At 38.1% G+C, this 23,783-nt stretch overlaps 1 protein-coding gene across 3 annotated transcripts in view; it reads left to right on the top strand.

Moving 5' to 3' along the window:
• The window catches only part of AKAP6 (A-kinase anchoring protein 6), a 624,256-nt gene that overhangs the window by 313,162 nt on the left and 287,311 nt on the right, over positions 1-23,783 (top strand). For all 3 annotated transcript variants that reach the window (XM_031001840.3, XM_031001839.3, XM_063697705.1), the window contains one exon: positions 14,833-15,084. In XM_031001840.3, coding sequence (XP_030857700.3) covers positions 14,833-15,084 — 252 coding nt within the window. The remainder of the gene's footprint in view (positions 1-14,832; positions 15,085-23,783) is intronic.

The following is a 23,783-nucleotide window of genomic DNA, read 5'->3' as shown; positions in this document are numbered from 1 at the left end:
ACGGATTCATAGCCGAATTCTACCAGAGGTACAAAGTGGAGCTGCTACCATTCCTTCTGAAACTATTCCAATCAATAGAAAAAGAGGGAATCCTCCCTAACTCATTTTATGAGACTATCATCATCCTGATACCAAAGCCTGGCAGAGACACAACAAAAAAATAATTTTAGACCAATATCCTTGATGAACATCAATGCAAAAATCCTCAATAAAATACTGGCAAACCGAATCCAGCAGCACATCAAAACACTTATCTACCAAGATCAAGTTGGCTTCATCCCTTTGATGCAAGGCTGGTTCACCATATGAAAATCAATAAACATAATCCATCATATAAACAGAACCAAAGACAGAAACCACATGATTATCTCAATAGATGCAGAAAAGGCCTTTGACAAAATTCAACAACCCTTCATGCTAAAAACTCTCAATAAATTAGGTATTGATGGGATGTATCTCAAAATAATAAGAGCTATTTATGATAAACTCACAGCCAATATCATACTGAATGGCAAAAACTGGAAGCATTCCCTTTGAAAACGGGCACCAGACAGGGATGCCCTCTCTCACCACTCCTATTCAACATAGTGTTGGAAGTTCTGGCCAGGGCAATCAAGCAGGAAAAAGAAATAAAGGGTATTCAATTAGGGAAAGAGGAAGTCAAATTGTCCCTGTTTGCAGATGACATGATTTTATATTTAGAAAACCCCATCATCTCAGCCTAAAATCTCCTTAAGCTGATAAGCAACTTCAGCAAAGTCTCAGGATACAAAATCAATGTGCAAAAATCACAAGCATTCCTATACACCAATAACAGACAAACAGAGAGCCAAATCATGAGTGAACTCCCACTGACAATTGCTTCAAAGAGAATAAAATACCTAGGAATCCAACTTACAAGGGATGTGAAGGACCTCTTCAAGGAGAACTACAAACCACTGCTCAATGAAATAAAAGAGGACACAAACAAATGGAAGAACATTCCATGCTCATGGTTAGGAAGAATCCATATCCTGAAAATGGCCATACTGCCCAAGGTAATTTATAGATTCAATGCCATCCCCATCAAGCTACCAATGACTTTCTTCACAGAATTGGAAAAAAACTACTTTAAAGTTCATGTGCAACCAAAAAAGAGCCTGTATTGCCAAGACAATCCTAAGCTAAAAGGACAAAGCTGGAGACATCATGCTACCTGACTTCAAACTATACTACAAGGCTACAGTAACCAAAACAGCATGGTACTGGTACCAAAACAGAGTTATAGACCAATGGAATAGAACAGAGACTTCAGAAATAATACCACACATCTACAACCATTTGATCTTTGACAAACCTGACGAAAACAAGCAATGGGGAAAGGATTCCCTATTTAATAAATGGTGCTGGGAAAACTGGCTAGCTATATGTAGAAATCTGAAACTGGATCCTTCCTTACACCTTATACAAAAATTAATTCAATATGGATTAAAGACTTAAATGTTAGACCTAAAACCATAGAAACCCTAGAAGAAAACCTAGGCAATACCATTCAGGACATAGGCATGGGCAAGGACTTCATGAATGAAACACCAAAAGCAATGGCAACAAAAGCCAAAATTGACAAATGGGATCTAATTAAACTAAAGAGCTTCTGCACAGCAAAAGAAACTACCATCAGAGTGAACAGGCAACCTACAGAATGGGAGAAAATTTTTACAATCTACCCATCTGACAAAGGGCTAATATCCAGAATCTACAAAGAACTTAAACAAACTTACAAGAAAAAATCAAACAACCCCATCAAAAAGTGGGCAAAGGATATGAACAGACACTTTTCAAAAGAAGACATTTATGCAGCTAACAGACACATGAAAAAAATGCTCATCATCACTGGCCATCAGAGAAATGCGAATCAAAATCACAATGAGATACCATCTCACACCAGTTAGAATGGCGATCATTAAAAAGTCAGGAAACAACAGGTGCTGGAGAGGATGTGGAGAAATAGGAACATTTTTATACTGTTGGTGGGAGTGTAAACTAGTTCAACCATTGTGGAAGACAGTGTGGCAATTCCTCGGGGATCTAGAACTAGAAATACCATTTTACCCAGCCATCCCATTACTGGGTATATACCCAAAGGATTATAAAGACACATGCACACGTTATGTTTAATGGGGCACTATTCACAATAGCAAAGACTTGGAACTAACCCAAATGTCCATCAATGATAGACTAGATTAAGAAAATGTGGCACATATACACCATGGAATGCTATGCAGCCACAAAAAAGGATGAGTTCATGTCCTTTGTAGGGACATGGATGAAGCTGGAAACCATCATTCTGAGCAAACTATCACCAAGGACAAAAAACCAAACAATGCATGTTCTCACTCATAGGTGGGAATTGAACAATGAGAACACTTGGACACAGGGTGGGGAACATCACACACCGGGGCCTGTCTTGGGGTGGGGGAAGTGGGGGAGGGATAACATTAGGAGATATACCTAATGTAAATGATGAGTTAATGGGTGCAGCACACCAACATGGCACATGTATACATATGTAACAAACCTGCACATTGTGCACATGTTCCCTAGAACTTAAAGTAGAATTTTTTAAAAAAAGAATATCATCATGCTACAACCCCCAATACATTAACAGATCTAGGCACCACTGACCAGCAATTACTAAAATAGTTGATATCACCAACTATCGAAAAAAGAACAAAAATCAAAGTTGAATACCTCTCTCTCTCTCTTTTTTTTTTTTTTTTTGAGACGAGGTCTGATTCTGTCGCCGAGGCTAGAGTGCAGTGATGTGATCTCAGCTCACTGCAACCTCCGCCTCCCAGGGTCAAGCCATCCTCCCACCTCAGCTTCCTGAATGGCTGAGACCACAGGCACACATCACTATGTCTGGCTAATTTTTGTATTTTTTGTAGAGATGGGGTCTCACTTTGTTGGCCAGACTGGTCTCGAGCTCCTGAGCCAGGCGATCTGCTGGCCTCAGCCTCTCAAAGTGCCAGGTTGCAGGTGTGAGCCACCATGCCTGGCCATGAAGTTAAATACTCCTCCTGATTAAAAAAAAAAAAAAAAAAAAAAAAAAAAAGACTGTGGTACTTACTGTTTTGTCAAAGAAATTGAAGCTGAGGTGAATCAGGCCTCAGGATCCAGATGCCAGTTTGTAGAAAGTAAAGAGAACAGAATAACTGGCAGGCTGGATTGCTTCATGTGGCTTCAATCAACAAATCCAAATTGTGGAAAACTCTGCAGGTCTAATGCCCCAAGTTCTTCAACAGATAAATTGTATGAAAAAGGAAATACAGATAGAAAAACAGATTAAAAGAGAGTTAAGCTGGGTGTGGTAACACGTGCCTATAATCCAGCTACTCCAAAGGCTAAGGTGGGCACATCATTTGAGACTAGCCTAGGCCAAACAGCAAGAGCCTGTTTCAAAAAAAAAAAAAAAAAAATGGAGAAGAGACTTAAAAGACATATCAAGATAAAAACTGGGCAAAAGTAAATTATTATATGCAGGTACTCTTGTGCGGGAATGATTGCTGTGCAAATCAGGATAGTGGTCACTTTTGGAGGGATGAAGCCTCTGTGATGGAAAGGGGACAGGCGGAAGCAGTTCTGGGGTGGGGATGGCTGGTAAAGTTCTAAATTTTGGCCTGGGTGGTTGTTACAAGAGTGTTTTCCTTATAATAATTTACTAAGCCATATATATAAACATCTGGTATACATGTAAATAGCATATTTACTATATACATATATATTACATACATATATTAAATATATTTATTTGTGTGTGTGAGACAGTCATCTGTTTCATTTTATAATAAAGTGTACAAAAAAGCAAAAGAGAAGGCATGTTAGAAAAATCCACAAACCTGATGCTGCCCTAGAGATTATTACAACACTATCAGTACTGGGTAAATAAAGTTATGGAACGTTGTTTTCTGGTGCACAAAGAATGTAAATTCTACTGTAGATATATTTGTGTAATATCAGTGGTGGGCTACCTTTCAAGTGCTGGGAGCTTTTGTTTTTACAGTGCTTAGCAGCAGGCTTGCACGTAGTTCCCACTTCAGCATCAGTCAGCCTAGACAGATGACCCATTTCTGGCTCCGTGTTTTTCAATGTGTGGTGCATAGAACACCAGCATGATGGCCACCACATGCTTAAGAAAATGCGGGTTCTTTGGCCCTAGCTGTCTTGAAAAGGAGTAGCCCAGGAATATGCATGGTTAACAAGCACCCTGCAAAGTAAGAACCACCACTGTCTTCTCTATTAATTTCTACCTGAAACACTGCTAAAAAAATCAGTTCTATGAAGATGTCTTGGGGAAGGTATAGATATTCTGAACAATTTCCAGAAGAGCTATTGAGAGTCAAGACCATAGCCATGATTTTTTTAGTGAATGAACTCAGATTTTGAACCTGTATTGTGTCATGTAGAATACTGAATGCAAGAATGACTACGCAGTAGCTTGCTTAGAAGAACAATTTCTCCAGTGTACAATAACAACGGTCAGTTTTCCTCCAAACTTTTTGTTTAGGGTTTATTCCCGGTCAAATAAGTCAGAGCCTGGTATTAGGTATTTAAAGTAGTAGCTCAATAAATGAATCCTCTGAAGCTTTTTAATAACAATTTTATGCAAAAAATTTTCAAATCATGGAAAGCAAAGCAATCTACGTTTGTATATGGCCAGGTATATCCTGACAGAACTTCTAATTGGTCCTTTCTCAGTTGAAGGCAGAGGAGACTTTCAGAGACGTGAAGGCAGAAGTGTGAATGCTTCCAAGACTGTATTCTGCATCTTCATCGTTCTCTTTCTGTCATCTCTCCCATGCTTCCAAATCTGCTCCCTTTTTCAGACCCTCTCCTAATCAAAGCAGGAGGTGACCCAGTGTCAGCGACTGCTGACATTACTTGCTGAGTAAGTGCCAATTAGTGTGAATATACTTCAGAAGGAAAGTTAAGCTACTATTTGCTTTTTAGGGGTTTACCTCTAATTTGTAAAATACAATATTTTATCCAATTGAATTCGACTTCACAAATATCCTTTGCATCTGTATGGCGGTGTCCTAACAGTGTGGCATTATAGATAACCAAGACAAATAAGACACATTTCCTGCTTCTAGAAAGATACAGTCTAGTTAGGGAGATGGATGAGTAACAGCCAATAATAATAGCAAATCATTTCCACATAAATTAGCTCATTTTAGCCATCACACTCATAATTTTAGCACTAAAAAGAATAACTACTGTTTATAGAGTTCTTCAAACTTTGGAGAGAAGTTCTGTGATTATCATAAAAAGTCAGAATTATTTCCACTGCGCTCCATTATGGTCATTCTTTTTTTATTATTTTTAAATTTGAGACAGGGTCTCACTCTGTTGCCCAGGCTGGAGTACAGTGGTGTGATCATGGCTCACTGTAGCCTTGACCTCCTGGGCTCAAGTGATCCTCCCTCCTCATCTTCCCAAGTAGCTGGGACTACAGGTGTATGCCACCAGGTCTGGATAATTTTTTTATTTTTATTTTTTTGAGACAGCCTTGCTCTGTCGCCCAGGTTGGAGTGCAGTGGCGAAATCTCAGCTCACTGCAACCTCTGCCTCCCGGGGCCAAGTGATCCTCCTGCTTCAGCCTCCAGAGTAGCTTGGATGACAGGCACCTGCCACCATGCCCCACTAATTTTTGTATTTTTAGTAGAGATGCAGTTTCACCACATTGCCCAGGCTGGTCTCAAACTCATGAACTCGAGTGATCCGCCCACCTCAGCCCCTACAAAGTGCTGGCATTACAGGTGTGAGCCACATTGCCTGGCCCAGGCTTGCATACTTTTTGTATCTTTTGTAGAGATGGGTTTTTGCCACGTTGCCCAGGGTGGTCTCAAACTCCTGGGCTCAAGGGGTCCTTCGACCTTGGCCTCCCAAAGTGATGGGATTGCAGGTGTGAGCCACCATGTTCAGCCCATTATAGTTAATCCTTAATATGACAAAAGAAGAAACTAGGCTTATTAGAAAAGTGTATTTGCTAGAGGAAAAATAAAGAAGAGGTAGTCTAGTTTGTGTTTTTTTAAATAGTATTTTTGTAACCAGTTTAGATTCACAGCAAAATTAAGAGGCAGGCACAGAGGTAGCCCTTATATCCCCTTGCATTAAGCTTTCCATACATGCATAGCTTTCCACATTGTCAGTACCTCCCACTAGGGTGGTACATTTGTTACAGTTGATGAACCTACTTTGGCACATCATTATCACCCCAATTCCATAGTGTACATAGTGTACATTGGGTTCACTCTGTCTTGTACATTCTATAGATTTTGAGGAATATTAAATTATGTGTATCCACCTTTATAGTATATAGAACAGTTTCACTGCCATAAACATCCTCTTCTCTAGTTAGTCTTCCCTCCTTGCCCCAAACGGTCTGGGAGCCACTGCTTTGCCTTTTCCAGAATGTCATATAAATGGAATAGTATGGTTTGTAGCCTTTTCAGATTGACTTCTTTCACTTAGTAATATACATTTAAGGTTCCTCATGTCTTTTCATAGCTTGATAGCTTACTTCTTTTTAGCACTGACTAATATTCTATTGTCTAGATATACCAAAGTTTATCCATTCACCTACTGAACTCCTTGGTTGCTTCCAAGTTTTGGCAATCCTTGGTTGCTTCCAAGTTTTGGCAATTATGAATAAAGCCGCTATAAACATCTGTGTGCAGGTTTTTCTGTGGATATGAGTTTTCAACTCCTTTGGGTAAAAACCAAGGAGTGCGATTGCTGGTTTTTATGGTGAGAATATGTTTAGCTTTGTAAGAAACCACCAAACTGCATTCCCACTACAATGAATGAGAGTTCCTCTTACTCCACATCCTCACCAGCATTTGGTGTTGTCAATATTCTGAATTTTGGCCATTCTAATGATTATGTAATGGTATCTCATTGTTTTAATGGTATCTCATTGTTTTAATTTGCATTTCCCTGATGACTTATCATATGGAACTATCTTTTCATATTCTTATTTGTCATCTGTCTATTTTCTTTGGTGAGGCATCTGTTAAGGTCTTTGGACTGTTTTTTAATTGGGTTGTTTGTTTTCTTTTTGTTGAGCTTTAAGACTTCTTTATATGTTTTGAATAATGATCCTTCATAAGTCTTTTGCAAATATTTTCTCCCAGTCTGTGGCTTGTCTTTTCATTCTTTTAATGATGTCTTTCACAGAACATAAATATTTAATTTTAATGAAGTCAGCTTATTAATTCTTTCATAGATTGTGCCTTTGGTGTTGTATCTATTAACAAAAAGTCATTGCCAAACCCAAGGTAATCTAGATTTTCTTCTATGATATCTTATAGGATTTTATGGTTTTGCATTTTACCCTCAGGTCTGTGATATATTTGGAGTTAATTTTTGTTAAGGGTGTAAGGTCTATGTCTAGGATTATCATTATTATTATTACTTGCTAGTAGATGTCCGATTCCAGCACCATTTGTTGAGAAGACTGTCTTTTCTCTATTGTGTTGCCTTTGCTCCTTTGTCGAAGATCAGTTAACTATTACTTATGTGGGTCTACCTCTAGGCTGTCTAGTAGGTCTACCCTTAAGTCTGTGATATTTTTTGAGTTAATTTGTGTTAAGGGTGTAAGGTCAATGTCTAGGATTATCATTATTATTATTATTTGCTTGTAGATGTCCAGTTCCAGCACCGTTTGTTGAAAAGACTGTCTTTTCTCTATTGTGTTGCCTTTGCTCCTTTGTCGAAGATCAGTTAACTGTTACTTATGGCGGTCTACCTCTAGGCTGTCTATTCTGTTCATTGATCTGTTTGTCTGTTCTTTTGCCAATATAACATTGTCTTGATTAATGTAGCTTTGTAGTAAATCTTGAAGTTAGGTAATGTCAGTCCCCCCGTTGAGTTCTTTTTAAACATTGTTTTGGATATTCTGGGTCTTTCGCCTCACATAAACTTTATTATTATTATTATTTTTTAGACAGAGTCTAGCTCTGTCCCCCAGGCTGGAGTGCAATGGCGTGATCTCGGCTCACTGCAACCTCTGCCTCTTGGGTTCAAGTGATTCTCCTGCCTCAGCTTCCCAAGTAGCTGGGATTACAGGCATGCAACACCGCTCCCAGCTAATTTTTGTATTCTTAGTAGAGTTGGGATTTCACCATGTTGGCCAGGCTGGTCTTAAACTCCTGACTTCAGGTGATCCACCTTCCTCAGCCTCCCAGAGTGCTAGGATTACAGGTGTGAGCCACCGTGCCCAGCCTCTTTACATAAACTTTAGAATCAGTTTGTTAGCTATAAAATAACTTGCTGGGTTTTTTACTGAGTTGAGGCTGTACATCAAGTTGGGAAGAACTAACATCTTGATAATATTGAGTCTTCCTATCCAGAAACATGGAATACCACTGCATGTATTTACTTCCTTGATTTCTTTCATCAGAGTTTGCAGTTTTCATATAGATCTTGTACATATGTTTTTAGATTTATACCTAAGATTTCATTTGGGGGGATGCTAGTATAAATGGCATTGTGTTTTTTATTTCAAATTCCAATTGTTCATTGCTGGTATATAGGAAAGCAATTGACTTTTGTATATTAACCTCATGTTCTGCAATGTTGCTATGATTGCTTATTAGTCCCAGGATTCTACTTTTTTTTTCCATCCTGTCAGATTTTCTACATAGACGAACATGTCATCTTTGAACAAGACAGTTTCATTTCTTCCTTCCAAATCTATGCCTTTTCTTTCCTCTTTTTATCTTATTGCAATAGCTAGGACTTCTAGTATGATGTTGTAAAGGAGTGCTGAGAGGAGACATCCTTGCCTTGCTGTCAATCTTTGCGGGAAAGCTTCTAGTTTCTCACTGTTAAGTTTGCTGTTAGCTATAGGTTTTTTGTAGATATTCTTTATCAAGTTGAGAAAGTTCCCCTGTACTTCTCCTTTACTGAGAGGGATAGTTCACTTTTGGGGAAATAAAAATATTTTGCCATAGGGAAATCTATCACTCTGTTTTTGGAGAAAGTATGGTTTTGATAGTCAACTGAAGATTATACTCTGCAATAGGAAGATTTTTTGTATAAAGTTGCAATTTCAATTTCAAAGGTTTACTTGTGAGTTTTATTGCAACTAACTGTGATATTTCTTTAATCTGTATTTTAAAATATAAAATACATGTATTAGGTCAGAATCTCTTTTTAGCTTTCTGTAATAAACACATACACATATGGTGAACATATGGGTAAAGAAACTTTTTTTTTTTTGGAGACAGGTTCTTGCTTTAAGACAGCTTTTTTTTTTTGGAGACAGGTTCTTGCTTTAAGACAGGTTATTTTCTTGCTTTGGCCAGGCTGGAGTACAGTGGTACGATCATGGCTCACTGCAGCCTACACCTCGTGGGCTGAAGGCATTTTCCCACTTCAGCTTCCCAAGTAGTTGGGACCACAGGTGTGTGCCACCACACTTGACTAATTTTTAAAAATTTTTATAGTGATGGGGTCTCCTGTGTTGCCCAGGCTGGTCTCGAACTCCTGAGTCCAAGCAATTCTCCTGTCTCAGTCTCCCAAAGTGCTGGGATTACGGGCATGAGCCACCTTACCCAGCCATTAGGGGAATTTGCCTTTCTTTCCTTCTTTTTTTTTTTTTTCTGTGTGTGTGTTTTTGAGGATTGCATTTGTGCAACTTTGTGGAACTGAGGTGCCAAGTGTTGCTTCAGTACCTGGGTGAGGATGTTGCTGGGAGGGCAGACTTCCTTCCAGATGCACATGGAGCCCTGGAGATTGGCAATTTGAGGCACCTTGGCAGAATGTTGATCCATGTACATTTGTAATTTCACAGGGAAACCTTTAAGATGTTTTGAGAATGACTGAGAAAGGGTATGATGGCCTCATGATGAGGCAGCAAAGAGATCGTCTCCCAGCGACAATTAGCAGGAACTGAGAAGTCACACTCAAGAGTTATTACAGTAAGCATTCAGAGCAATCACAAGAAGGGTGCCTCATTTCTGTCTCTAGCTGGTGAAAACTGGACATACTGGTTAAATATATGAGTTACCTTAACATCCCTGTATTTGTTTAGAAGAAATAAGATACAATGAAAAAGTATACAATAATATGTTTTACAAAAGGAAAAGGTACCCCTCTCACATAAGCATACAAACCAATTTAAAAAAACAAAAAACAAAAAACAGAAAAACCAACTGACTCAGCCAACTAGAGTTTATTTGTAAACAGTCTCAGGTCACCTCAGTGTTTGTATCAGCTGCTTCAGTAACCACAGAAGATTCCTGTCTCATTGACAGGAGACAGCAGCTTCAATTTTGAGACAGCAAGGTATCTGGAAGGTTGAGTGAAGTGAGCAATTGGTAACATAATGTATTCAATACATTTTGGTCTGTGAGTACTGAATGCCATGGTGCTATTATGCTATATGTGAATTAAACAAAGCAATGTAGAGGGTCACTTTCCCACATTAGCACAGTAATATCTGTGGAAAAAAATCTTATGCAACTTTGAAGATATTGTTAACCATTGTCATTTGCGTTAACTCACTTTGAGATGGGCTCCTGATTAGCTTCATTTTCCTTTATACTTGCTAGAAAATAATATGGAAGCTACACAGAATTACTATATAAAATTAGTGCTGATGATCACAGTACCGTCATGACTTTAAAGAGTTGTGCTTTTTGTAATTTTCAAGAATACGAAGGCAGTATGTGATCCAAAATGAATTTTATGTGTATTTTACTGAGACTATAAACTGCTTTTCCTGTAATTAGTTTAAAAATTATCATACAGCAGAGTTGACTTTCTTTTTTGGTGTACAGCTTAACCCATGTGTAGATTTGCATAACACCTCCACAATCTATACCAAACAGTTCCATCAGTCTGCAAAACTCCCTTGTGCTATCCGTTTAGAATCATGCCCTCCCCATCCCCAGTCTCTAGTAGTCACTCATCTATTGTCTATCATTATAGTTTTGTCTTATGAGAATATTATTTATATAAATAGAATTATACAGTGTGTAACATTTTGAGACTGGCTTCTTTCACTTAGTGTAATGCCTTTGAGATTTATCCAAATTGTTACATGTATAGTGGTTCACTTTTTAAAAAACTGCTGCATATTGTATAGGCTTACCATAGTTCGTTTATCTATTTACACATAGAAGGACCACTTACCCATGATCAGTTTACCTATTGAAGGTTTTAGCGATTGTGGGTGGAGCTTCTTTTCATTTTTGTGTGCATGTACGTTTTCATTTCTCTTGGATAAACACCCAGGAGTGGGATTGCTGGGTCATATTGGTAATTGTATGCTTAATTTTATAAGAAACTGCTAACCTGTTTTCCAGAGTGACTGTACCATTCTGAATTCCCATAAGCAGCATAGGAGAGTTCCAGTTGTTCTAGAAGTCCTTAGCAGTTGGTGCTGTCAGTAATTTTTTTATTCTAGGCATTTGAACGGGTGTAAACTGGTATCTCATTGTGGTTTTAATTTACATTTCCATCTTGGCTTATGTAGTTGAAGATTTTGTAATGTGTTTATTTGCCATCATTATATCTACTTTGGTAGGTCAGCACTTATGGGAAGGGTGTTTTTTTCCCCTTAGGGGTCCATCTGCTTCTGTGGGAATGGGGCCAATTTACCTTGCCCAGTTATGTAGGGAGTAGGATGTGAAAACCTAAGTTAACTGGCACCAATGATACCTTAGTGCCCTTTATATATTGTTTTCCCTGGATAGTTTCCTGGCAATCTTGACCCATGACCTGGTTCTGACTACGTTCCTACATCTATTACAAAGGAGCCAAATCATGTATAAGAGGAACAGATGGCATGTGCTTTTACATGATGCTTTCGTGGTGCCATGGCTCTATGTAACATTTTGTATTGCAGGATGGTGTGGAGTAGATGAGAAATGTATATATGGCTATTCTGAGCTGGTAGCATAAAGGTTACCCAAGTGTTTTTCTCTCCTAGGTATGTAAGATATTCTGCATCTTTAGCATCAAACTGAGATGCCAGAGACAGAGGCTAACAAATCTGAGTTATGAATCAGGAGTATGAGGGAGTGGAGACTACTGCCAAGATAGTAGTTGAACAGTGATAACTATAGATGCTCCCCATATCATAGGCATACCCCATAGATGCTAGCAGGAGGGTAGTATTTGAGGAAAGGGTCACTGGAGAAGCTGGTGGCCTGGATGAGGCTGAAGAGCACCTGTAGTGGGAGACAGGAGTGAAAAAGTTGAACAAATAGAGGTTGGTGGCATAGGGGACTTTCTGATATTGTTACACAGGTGAAGTGATGGTGAAGTCCACAGTAGAGCTAGGGTAGAGACTTGTCCCAGTGGAATGGATATGAAGGTCCTGGGAGCTGTAGAGTAAAGGAGATCTGAGGCTACCATGTTGGTTGGTTCATCATTGTCAATACTGATATTACCAAAGATAACGCCATGCTTGGTATAGAGAGAGTGAAATGTGAACCAGTTGCATTCTTCAATGTAATGTAGAGGAGTAAAAGGGAAGAACGTAGGTAGCAGCAATGAGGGAGGAAGATGGTAAGATTTATCAGACTAGGCACCTACTGGGAAAAAAGGGTGTTAGTATGAGAGTGAAAGAGTAATGATCAGAAAGTGCCAAAGTGGCTAAGAGGCATTGAGGCCAGCCTTTCCGCCATCATCCCTACTATAGTCTCTCAGGTGAGGACTGGGAGAATGAGCAGCCTTCCCTGGGAGGACAACAGGGGAAGTGGGATTCTTGGGCAGAATCAGGTTTGGGTGAGTCCAGGAAGTAGATGGATTCTGTGAAGAAGTTAAGGAGTGTTTTTTTACAACAGAATGGGGGGAAGTATACAGAATTTGGAAGAACTCAGCCGTGGGAGGGAGGGAGTTTCTCAAAGTGGCACAGAACAACACAGAAATGAACATCCTAAGAGGACAAAAGATACAGGCATTTATTTTGGGGTAGTGGTCAAGAGGTGTGGGGAATACATGAAGTAGGTGCTCCAACCAGAAATCCCAGGCAATGTGGTATATCTGATGATAGCAGTGAGAGCCCTGCTCTTTTGTGATGAGGCCAGCAGAGACGAGCTAATCTGGCTGTGATTGGTTCCCATGTACTGGCTAATAGATTTTTTGCCCTAAATTTCTTTTGGACTGCATTACCTTGTGGGTCACATTTGGGAGAACCTTACCTAATTAGCGCTTCAAAGTTCATCTAGTTTAAACTTTTGCTCTGTTTCAAGTTATAATCACCAGTTTGCACCACTGTCACCAATTAGTTCTTGGGTTTCAAGAACTAATATTGGAGCACTCATTGGAATTGTACAACAATTAATATTCATAATTTAGCACAATTTATCATTCTTCAATAGATTTTTTTCCCTTGTACATTTTTAAATACAGATTATATATTTTCATTTTTCTCTTTAAAAAGGTAACTGAATTACATGAAATCAGAAGGTGATGTTTCCAGCATAGAATGACCGTTTTGACACTGATGGTAGGGCTCAGAACCCAAATGCTATCTTCAAATTTTGGCCTTAACAAAAATCATAAATAAAAGCTCAGTTTTAAAAAATCACTAATGTAAAACTAAAAACGAGTAACTGAGCCCTTTTAGCTGACACCATCATTTTGATGCTTAATGGTCTCTTAAATTGTCCAAGTAAATACTACCATTGATGCCACTCATTTCATGCTGCTGGCCTCTGACAGCACGATGGAAATTTGGGAACTTGTAAGAACAAGTGACATGTCAGATACCAAATCTTCCTACCTAATAGTATGTGTCAAGGAGACTGAGACTGAGTTAGTAATGTTTTTGTTTAAAATGTCTGCATGAAACGAAACAAAATTGTATTTTGTCTTTTTTCATCTTTGGAATTTTTCTGGCTTTGTTTCATAAGAGTGATTCTGCTTGCAAAGTGTGGGTTGAAAATTTCGATATCCACTGTGAATTTAGGCTGGGTGCGGTGGCTCAGGCCTGTAATCCCAGCACTTTGGGAGGCTGAGGTGGGTGGATCACCTGAGGTCAGGAGTTCAAGACCAGCCTGGCCAACCTGGTGAAACCCCGTCTGTACTAAAAACACAAAAATTAGCGGGGCGTGTGGCAGCCGCCTGTAATCTCAGCTACTTGGGAAGCTGAGGCAGGAGAATTGCTTGAACCGGATAGGTGGAGGTTGCAGTGAGCCGAGATTGCACCATTGTATTCCAGCCTATGTGACAAGAGTGAAACTCTATCTAAAAAAAAACAAAAAACAAAAACAAACCAAAAAAAAAACACTGAATTTGAATATTAAGTTGTATACTTGTGGGAGAGTGACAATTGCGCCTTACATCAAATACCCCATAGTTCATTGAGAATGACTGAGAGTGCCTATGAAGCACACATTCTAGGTTATCTTTCTTCAAAGGTGTCTAGGTGATGCTTCTAACCTGAAATATTGTGTGCCCAGTGTAGCTTAGTGCTAGCAAATAAAACAGCCACTGTTTCCCTTCCAGAATACCCAACAAACAATAAAAAAGAGAGCAGTGAATTGGAGAGATGCACCTCTCACCTTGGCTGACTTTCAATTTGGGCATCTGATGGAATAGTAGGATTTGTGTGGTTTAGAAAAAGATTAATTTACCTAAATGACCGAAGGCCCAGTGCACAGGAATATGGCCTGCAACTAGGTATCTGAACTAAAACAAAGGCCCCAGGTATCCAATGTGCTACTGTTGGCCCTGATAATTGGTGTTAGGTAAGAGTGTACTTTTCTACCACCCTCACTTCCCTCCAGGATAAGGCAAAGTAGTCCTCACATATTTTGCTTTTCTTTACTGCAGGACATTTGTGAAGATATTTCTGATCATGTTGAGCAAATCCATGCCCTCCTTGAAACGGAGTTCTCCCTAAAGCTGCTGTCTTACTCTGTCAATGTGATAGTGGACATCCACGCAGTGCAGCTCCTCTGGCACCAGCTTCGAGTCTCAGTGCTGGTTCTGCGGGAGCGCATTCTGCAAGGTCTGCAGGACGCCAATGGCAACTACACTAGGCAGACGGACATTCTGCAAGCTTTCTCTGAAGAGACAAAAGAGGTGAGTGTTTTCCTTGAAGTTAAGCAATGCATTTCCAGGTATGACCAACTGAGAATGTTTTCAGTTTAGAGATGTAGGATAGGAATTCTTTGTAGGTAAATAAGCAGGCCCTGATGGGCTTTGAATCTAGGCATAGTGACTAGAAGCTAGGGCACTTCCAATATGAATGGGGCTTTAGACCAGAGTTAGCTCATACCTGGTAATTTGCACATATGCCATTCATTGTTATTGATGCTAACGTGGCTTCCTTTTCCTCTTCAATTATTTAATAAATATGTATTGAGTATTTATTATGTGTCAGACACTCAGTGCTAAGAATATAATAATGATCAAAACATGGTTTCTGTCTTCAAATAGCTTTGAGTCTAGAGGAAAATGGAGCCAAGTGAATAGACATTCAAGCCAAACTGTGATAAGTCTACAAGATGCCATTGGAGGACAGAGAAAGAGTCACCTAATTCAGATGGCAGGCTTTCCAAAAGAAATGACTCTACCTGAGACGTAAAGGAGAGACAGGAATAGACTGGTGAACAGAGGCAGAACAAGTTCTAGGCAGAGAACATGTTCTAGGCAGAGGACATGGCATTATCAAATACCCAGAGATAAGAAAGAGAACGGCAGGCCCAGAGAGCTACCAGTAGCACTGGAGCAAAAAGCCCAAGGAACCAGGAGGCGGGATTTGGGCTAATAGGTAAGCTGAGGTCAGATCATGAAGATAAAGAGCTTTCTAAATCCATATTAAGAGATTTGGACTTTATTTTGAGGACAAAAGAAGTGTTTGTTCAGCAAACTCCCATGATTCATGTTTTAGAAGAATCATTCTAGATACAGTGAATCAAATGGACATTAGAATATTATACAAAATATATTTGATTTTTCTTATATTCAGTACCTGAAAGATTTTATTGTTATTCTTGATGAATAACTTAAGAATGGACCCTGTACATCTGAATTCAAGTGAACTCTCTCATTCTTAAATAAAATGGACATATATTTATAGAAAAAAAGTGTTTTTGCTTGCTAAACAGCGGCTGTACATATACATATACGTACGGATACCATATATGGATACGTTGCATGTGGGGAGTGGTGGGTGTGTACGCGCAGGCATGTGTGTTTAGTCCTTCGGCTCTTAATACCCAGTTTAGTGTTCTACTATTAGTTTGTGGAAAACATATATTCTACAAGTTTATAAGGCACTTACATTAATATATGAGATTAAAAGGCCTTATAATGAGTGTTGCATAATTCATTAATTTATTGACTTATTAATGTTTCAGTGGCTCCAACATTATCAACAACACCAAACAAATCTGTACCTATTCTCATAAATCATTTATTCTTGTTGATTTTTGTTTATTCAAAATAAAGTTTCTTGCTGTGGCAAAATCTCCGCAGTGCCTAGAAGTCTATAGGAATCAAAATCGACTAGGCTTACCTCTAACTTTAAGTCACAGTCTTTGTTTTCAGTTAGCTCTCCCTGTTACTGTGGCAGGACTTCAGTAGAGTAACCACGGGATGAATATGTGAGTTGCGTGTTAGTTCCCAGATGCCATCCCTCCCAAGTTAGATCCCTAGAGGGTTCTCAACTGGGACTGTTGTGGTTATGGGAGACTACAAAGAATCTCAAGCTGACCAACTTTGCCCTAAATCTGATATCCTTGATAGAATGTGCTAATGGAGATCAGAGATGAAGAAGGTTTGTATAACCTCTAGAGAGATCTTCTTTAGATATCTACCTGGCATCTTCAAGTCTATATATTCTTTTCTTCCCCCTTCCCCATTTGTTGTCCAACACCCAATGCTCTGTCCAACATCCAATGCTGGTCAGTGATCAAATCTGCCTGCTTTCTACTACTAGAAGGAGATTAAAAATCATTGATTCAAATCATATATTTATTAAATCAATAAACATTTATTGATAATCAGCTCTGTTGTAGGAGCTGGAGATATAGCAGTGCTCTAGGGTTTGTTGTTATTGTTGTTCTGTGTAATACATTCATCATACACTTAATTGAACTTGTATCATTCATGAAGTAGTAGCTCAACAAATGATGAAGAGCCATGGACGGTAGTTGTTGCTGGCCACTGTTTTTACAACTGTGTTGTGAATTTACAATAAGTAGCATCTATTCTCACAACACGAACTCAGCAATTATGAATGGATTTGATTGGAAGCAGTTTAGTGCATTCTTATGTTTGAAGTCAGTCTTTAGTCCTGTTGTAGAGATTGCAGAAAATTTTTGTGTGAGGGGTAAAGGAACAGTAGATTTTCAGTTATCCGCTTTACGATATATTTCTATGAATTAAAGTTCTGCCTCTATAACCATACTTCCTGAAATTAGATTTCTGATCCTTTATTTCTGTGTGTCTAGTGTGACTCTATGAGGATGTTTAAAAGACTGCTTAGTTTTACTTATTTCTGCTAGCACAATGGAATTGTAAAAAGCAGGAAGATAATTAGGATAAAGTTATCAGCTTTCTCAGAATAAATTCAACTGTGAAAGATTTGTAGAATGATGAGGGAAATGGCAAAATAAAAAAACACCCAAATTTAAAAAGCACTGGTAAATTAGAATAGTAGATGTCCTTCCAGTAAAGGAAGATTCATTTTTCTCTTTCTGGAAGTTAGTTAAATTTCAGAGCCATATTAAAGAGCAAGTTTGAAACTCTGGAGAGTGGCAAATTCCATCTTCTTCTCTTCTTGAAAAAACAATATATGAACTTTATTCTTTATTTAAATATGGAGCAGACCATATCTAGTAAAAAAAAAATTGGCCAATACCTTACTAAAATAAAACTAGTCAATAACTAAACAAACAAATAAAGAACACTTGAAGGCAAAGCTCAAAACTATTTAAAAAATATGTTGTTCTGCAATTTTCTATATTCCAGACATTGTGATAAGCACTTTAAATTTGTTTCATTTAGGAAGGAAGGTAAGGGATATTACAAGTAGTTCCCTTTTATAGATGGAACAACTGAATTTAAGAATAGGTTAAGTGAATACTTCTATGTAAAAAACCTGTACATCCTGCACATGTACACCAGAACTAAAAATTAAAATTAAATTTAAATTTTAAAAAAGAAGAATTTAAGTGAATACTTAAGGATATAAATCTAGGTGTACTTAAATAAAACAAAACCAGTTTTTAACTGATTTCTGTTTTAATAATAATTATTGTTTCTTCCCTGCCTTTCTTCCTTCTATCTTCTCTATTTATTGATTTCTTACTATGTATAAGACTCTATGCATTCAAAGGTGAATAACACATGTTAGAAATGACCTTCATAATTTTTTTGGTCCTCACATAGTTCTGAGAGGTAGGCAGAGCAAGTGCTGTTATCCTCAATTTACAGGTATTATGATTGTATTCATCTTACAGATGAGAGAATTGGGGTCAAGAGAGGTAATGTCACACAGGTGATAAGAGAGTGATAACTCTTAATAATATCAACACAATAGGAAACATTGATTGAGAACTTACCACGTGCTAGATGGTGTGGTAAGCACTTACCTAAATGATACCTTCTGCGTGGGGATGCATTGGTCCTTCCAGAGTGCTTACAACATAGCACTTTGTGGGTTCCTCCACTGGCACTTATAATGGGCCAAATTGTATCAGGCCAAAGTATGTGCTATATTTTGAACTACATGAGGGTTAGTTCCAGATTATATTCATCTGTGTATCTCCCACAGCACATAGTTCATATTGCTGTAAAAAAGTCTGATTAGTTGAATTAAATAATGCAGATAATCCCTGCTTTAGATGTGGAAGAGGGAGATATAATTTCAGTTTGATAAACTGGGAATTAATCATGAAGATTAATTGTTTGATTCATAATTTCAGCATGTAGAAAATGGAAGTTCTCTTAAGAACTATTAATATTGTGTAAATAAAAATATTGAAAGATTTTTGTATATGTTTTCCCCTTGCCTATGAGAAACAAACCTTTGTTGTACTTCACAGTTGCTTGTCATGACTTGCTCTTCTCATCAACTGCTGTTCTCTGGGATGCATTCGGAATCATAGAATCCCAACGTGGTAGGGCTGAAAGGAATCTGAAAAAGCCTAGTGCATGTAGACTAACATGTAAATTGATGGGCCTCTTACTAGAATGCCACAGCCCCCACAGGTCTGAGGACTCAGGATCTCCGCATCTCCAAGTTACGAATGTTAGATTTCATGTTCAGTTGGTGGCGAAACATAGTGTTAACAAAAAGAAAGATCTAAGAAGGCATTTGGAACTAGGCTTCAGTTAATTATGGAAAAGGAACAAAGCAAAATGTCTTGCTTCGAATTAGAAAAAAAAAAGGGGTGTTCTTTGCTCGCGCGCTCTTTCTTTGTCTCTCTCTCTCTTTCTCTCTCTCTCTCTATATATATATTTTTTAATTTTTTATTTTTTTTTTTGAGAACAAGTCTCGCTCTGTTTCCCAGGCTGGAGTGCAGTGGCACGATCTTGGCTCACTGCAACTTCTGCCTCCCGGGTTCAAGCGATTCTCCTGCCTCAGCCTCCCCAGTAGCTGGGATTACAGGCACATGCCACCACGCCCAGCTAATTTTTGTATTTTTAGTAGAGACGGGCTTTTGCCATGTTGCCCAGGTTAGTCTTGAACTCCTAGGCTCAAGCAAACCACCTGCCTCATCCTCTCAAAATGCTGGGATTACAGGTGTAAGCTACTGCGCCCGGCCTGCTTCATAACATGTTAAATGGAGGTATATTTAAGTGGAGTGGGTACATGGCTAGGCAGCTCTCACCCAGCTACAAGTACTACACAATTACATGTGATATTTCTGAAATAAGGGCAGTAAAACCAACAGGCAACACCCATAACTCCATATCTTCCTGAGACTTTATTATGTACACACGTTAGAAAACTATCTGGGAAGATGATGTGGAGGGAAGCAACAGAACTAAAAACATTAGTATTACTAAGCAATATTTTCGGAGATAAAACTCGTTCATCTGCTCTGACAAACTTTAGAGAACTTTCTTTTCTTACAATTGCCTCTGCATAGTGAAATACTATATACTGTTTTTGGTTTTGCTTTGTTTTTTTTCAGGGAGGGATATTTTTGCATTAAAAAATACAGTTTGAATAAAAAATAGTTACCCCGTGAGGGATAAAAGACTACAAATAGGGTGCAGTTTATACTGCTTGGGTGATGAGTGCACCAAAATCTCACACATCACCACTAAAGAACTTATTCATGTAACCAAATACCACCTGTTCCCCAATAACCTATGGAAATAAAATAAATAAAAATAAAAAATAGTTATTACCCCTCAAGTGATAATCACTCAACTGTCTCACTGGTTAAGATGGTATTTACTCACTAGTTGAGATGGTTGGCCGGACTGATATGGTGGGACAGGATGGGAGAGAGCTTCCTCTGAAGCATTAAGTGTTTTTGAGTATGGCGTTTTCTTTTCTAAACCAGGAACTGGCTGGAGATTTAAGAAAAGGCAGCTATACTTTATTCTCTGAGATGTATTCATTAAACAATATATTCATCTAATATATATATATATATTCAATATATTCATGTAACATCACTGATTGAGCATCAGTTATTCTTGAGCAAGACAGTACCCTGGTCTTAAGGTGCAATAACCACCAGAATGGGGACCAAATATATTTGCAAGACTATCATGTTCCCTGCTTGTCCAAAGGCAGGTGGCTGACACTTCAGTTTGGAGTCTAATTTTTACCTGGACTCTCAAATTTCTTTTTTTTAAATCTATCATATAAATACTTTTCTTTAACCTCATAGAAGCACTGCAGTGCAGTAACCATGATAAATGTAATAGAAAATCATGTTGCAAATTTCAGCTACATATTAATTTAAATAGGTTTTATGAGATAGTTTTGGAATTTAACCATCGTTTTATAATACTATTTCTGTAAAAGAATAAGTTCTGAGTAATGAACAATGACAAGATTAAAGAAAATACAACCTGCTTTTGAATTGGGAATCTCACTATTACTCTTTTAAAAACTGCATAAAGTATAACTTTTGTTTGGCTGACTGATTTCTAGTTCAGTTATGAAGCACAAAAGTTATGCAATTCCATTTAGGTAACTTTTGTTGAGATTGATTTCTTATTTTGTGCAGTATAATTTAGTGTTAGCAATAACTCTCATCTTGAAACTTTCCTCCTCAATGTACTTCATTATTAAAAATAATAACGTAATACGAGTGAACATTCATTGAGCACTCATCCATGTACTAGACTTACATATATTACATATCTTACATATATTACCTCCTTTAAGCCTCTCAACACCCCTATGGCATGGCTTATCATTTCCTTTTTATAGATGAAGGAAATAAAGCTTAGCAACATCAAGCTACTGGCTCATGGTCACATAGCTAATTAGTGCTACAGCCAGAATTAGAAACTTGGGCTTTTAATTATTGGAGTTAACTAAAACTATGTAATCAGAGAAAGAAATTATAGGAAGGCATAGAGAGACATTCTAAAATGTTGTCATTCATTCATTCATTCATTCAACATATGTGCATACTGTGTGCAGATCGCTATGCGACGTGCTACAAGTACCCTGGTAAGACAACCATTTTCTGTGTGATTTATACTGTCATAGTACTTACAAACTAATGGAAAAAACAAATTGATCAGATAATCACAATGGTATTTATTTATAAATTGAGATCAATGCTTAAAGAGAAAGCAGGGCTTACAATAAAATATTCTGACTTACATGTGGATCTGGAATCTTGAAAAAGTGAAACTTAAGCTGAAATCTGAGTGATAAGGAAGAGTCAACTAGTTAAGGGGTATAGGTTGGAAGCTTTCCAGGCAGGGCAAGCAGCATGTGCCAAGGCCTTGAGGAAGGAGGGAACATAGTATTTTCAGAAAGTGAAAGCAGGATACTGTGGCCGCGTGTGGCCAGTGAGGGGAGAATAGCATAAGAAAGGCCTCTTTGGGCCTGGCCTTGAAAGGGTTTTGGTTTTGTTTTAAAAATACTTATCTATGACATCGTTGATTTCTGTCTTCAGTCATATACTTGGAAGATCTTCAAATATTAAAGCAATATATCTTTGCATTGAAGTGTGTCATTTTTTGTTTTTATTATTTTTAATTGACACATAACTGTACATATTTACAGGGTACAGTGTAATATTTTGATACATGCACACAATGCAATGATCAAATGAGGGAAATTAACATACCTGTCACTTCAAACATTTATTGTGTCTTCATGTTGGGAACATTCAAAATCCACTCTTCTAGCTATTTGAAAATGTAGAATAAATTGCTTTTAATTACAGTCATCTGACCCTGCTATAGAAACCAGAAATTATTCCTCCTATCTAGCTGTAATTTTGTATCCATTAACCAGCCTCTAGCTATTCCCACCCGCTACCTTTCCCAGCCTCTAGTAACTTGCTATTCTGCTTTTGGCTTCTCTGAGTTCAACTTTTTTAGCTTCCACATATGAGTGAGAACATGTGGTATTTGTCTTTCTGTGCCTTGCTTATTTCACTTAACATAATGTCCTTCAAGCTCATACATGTTGTCACAAATGACAGGATTTCCTTCTTTTTGAAGGCAAAATAGTATTCCATTGTGGATATATGCCACATTTTCTTTATCCATTCACCTGTTGATGGACACTGAGGTTGATTCCATATCTTGGCTATCATGAATAGTGCTGTAATAAACATGAGAGTTCAGATATCTCTTTGACATGCTGATTTCCTTTTCTTTGGATATATACCTATTAGTGGGATTGGTAGTTCAATTTTTAGGCTTTTTGAGGAAAAGTTTGGATTTTTAACTTAACAACAACAGGATGCCTCTAAAGGACTTTAAACAAAGAAGTAACAGATTTGCAATTTGTGTAGGTTATTCTGGTGGCAGTGTGGAAAACAAATTGGAGGTGGGGGCATGCCAGTTTAAAGTAATATCTAATGGCCAGAATACAGACTTTGGGGACAGCCTCTATCCAGGGCCGGTGTCATCTTTTGGTCCAAGCTACTCTTCTGTAAGACAGGGACAATAGTACAGACGGCAGAAGAAAATTTTAAGGATTAAATGAAAAAGTAATTGTAGTAATCAACCATCATCATTTATAGATGAGGACTCTGAGGCTTAGAAAAGTTAAATAAGGCTTTTTGTCTGTTTATCTAGATGTTATGGAATGAGAGTGAGTGAAGTAGGAGATAAAGGCAGGGTGAAGGTCTGAAGGGAGAGAACATTCCAAAAACAAAAACAAACAAATGAGCAGTAAAACCAGATATAAGATCCTGGAGAAGCCAGATCTTGGGAAAACCTGTTTGAAAGGATCACAGGGTCCAGCAGCCACATGGAATCCAGCTTCAGTTGGCTCACCACAGTTCTTCCTCTAGAAAAAAAGGAGATCTGGGGATGTAACAACCCTTCACTTTTCAGTTTTCTTTTTTCATTTCCTAAGGGGGCTAGGTTAGATCAGTCTGTTATTTAGCCAGTAGGCAAAATAGGATAGTTCCCAGGGCTCTTCTACCCCAAACAAAGCATCAGTGAAAATCTTCCCATTTGTTGTATGAAATCAGAAACTGCATTAGTAGTGAGACAAAAGCCTTAATTACAGAATTAAAGATTTAACAAATTAAAAATAATCGTAATGCTGTTTTTTTAGTGTGAGGGAGTTTTAAATCAAATCAGCCTATCCAGAATTATGAATAGTAAGA

The sequence above is a fragment of the Gorilla gorilla genome, chromosome 15, assembly GCF_029281585.2.
Source record: "Gorilla gorilla gorilla isolate KB3781 chromosome 15, NHGRI_mGorGor1-v2.1_pri, whole genome shotgun sequence".
Taxonomy (NCBI): domain Eukaryota; kingdom Metazoa; phylum Chordata; class Mammalia; order Primates; family Hominidae; genus Gorilla; species Gorilla gorilla.
This window is presented reverse-complemented; position numbering and strand designations above follow the sequence as displayed.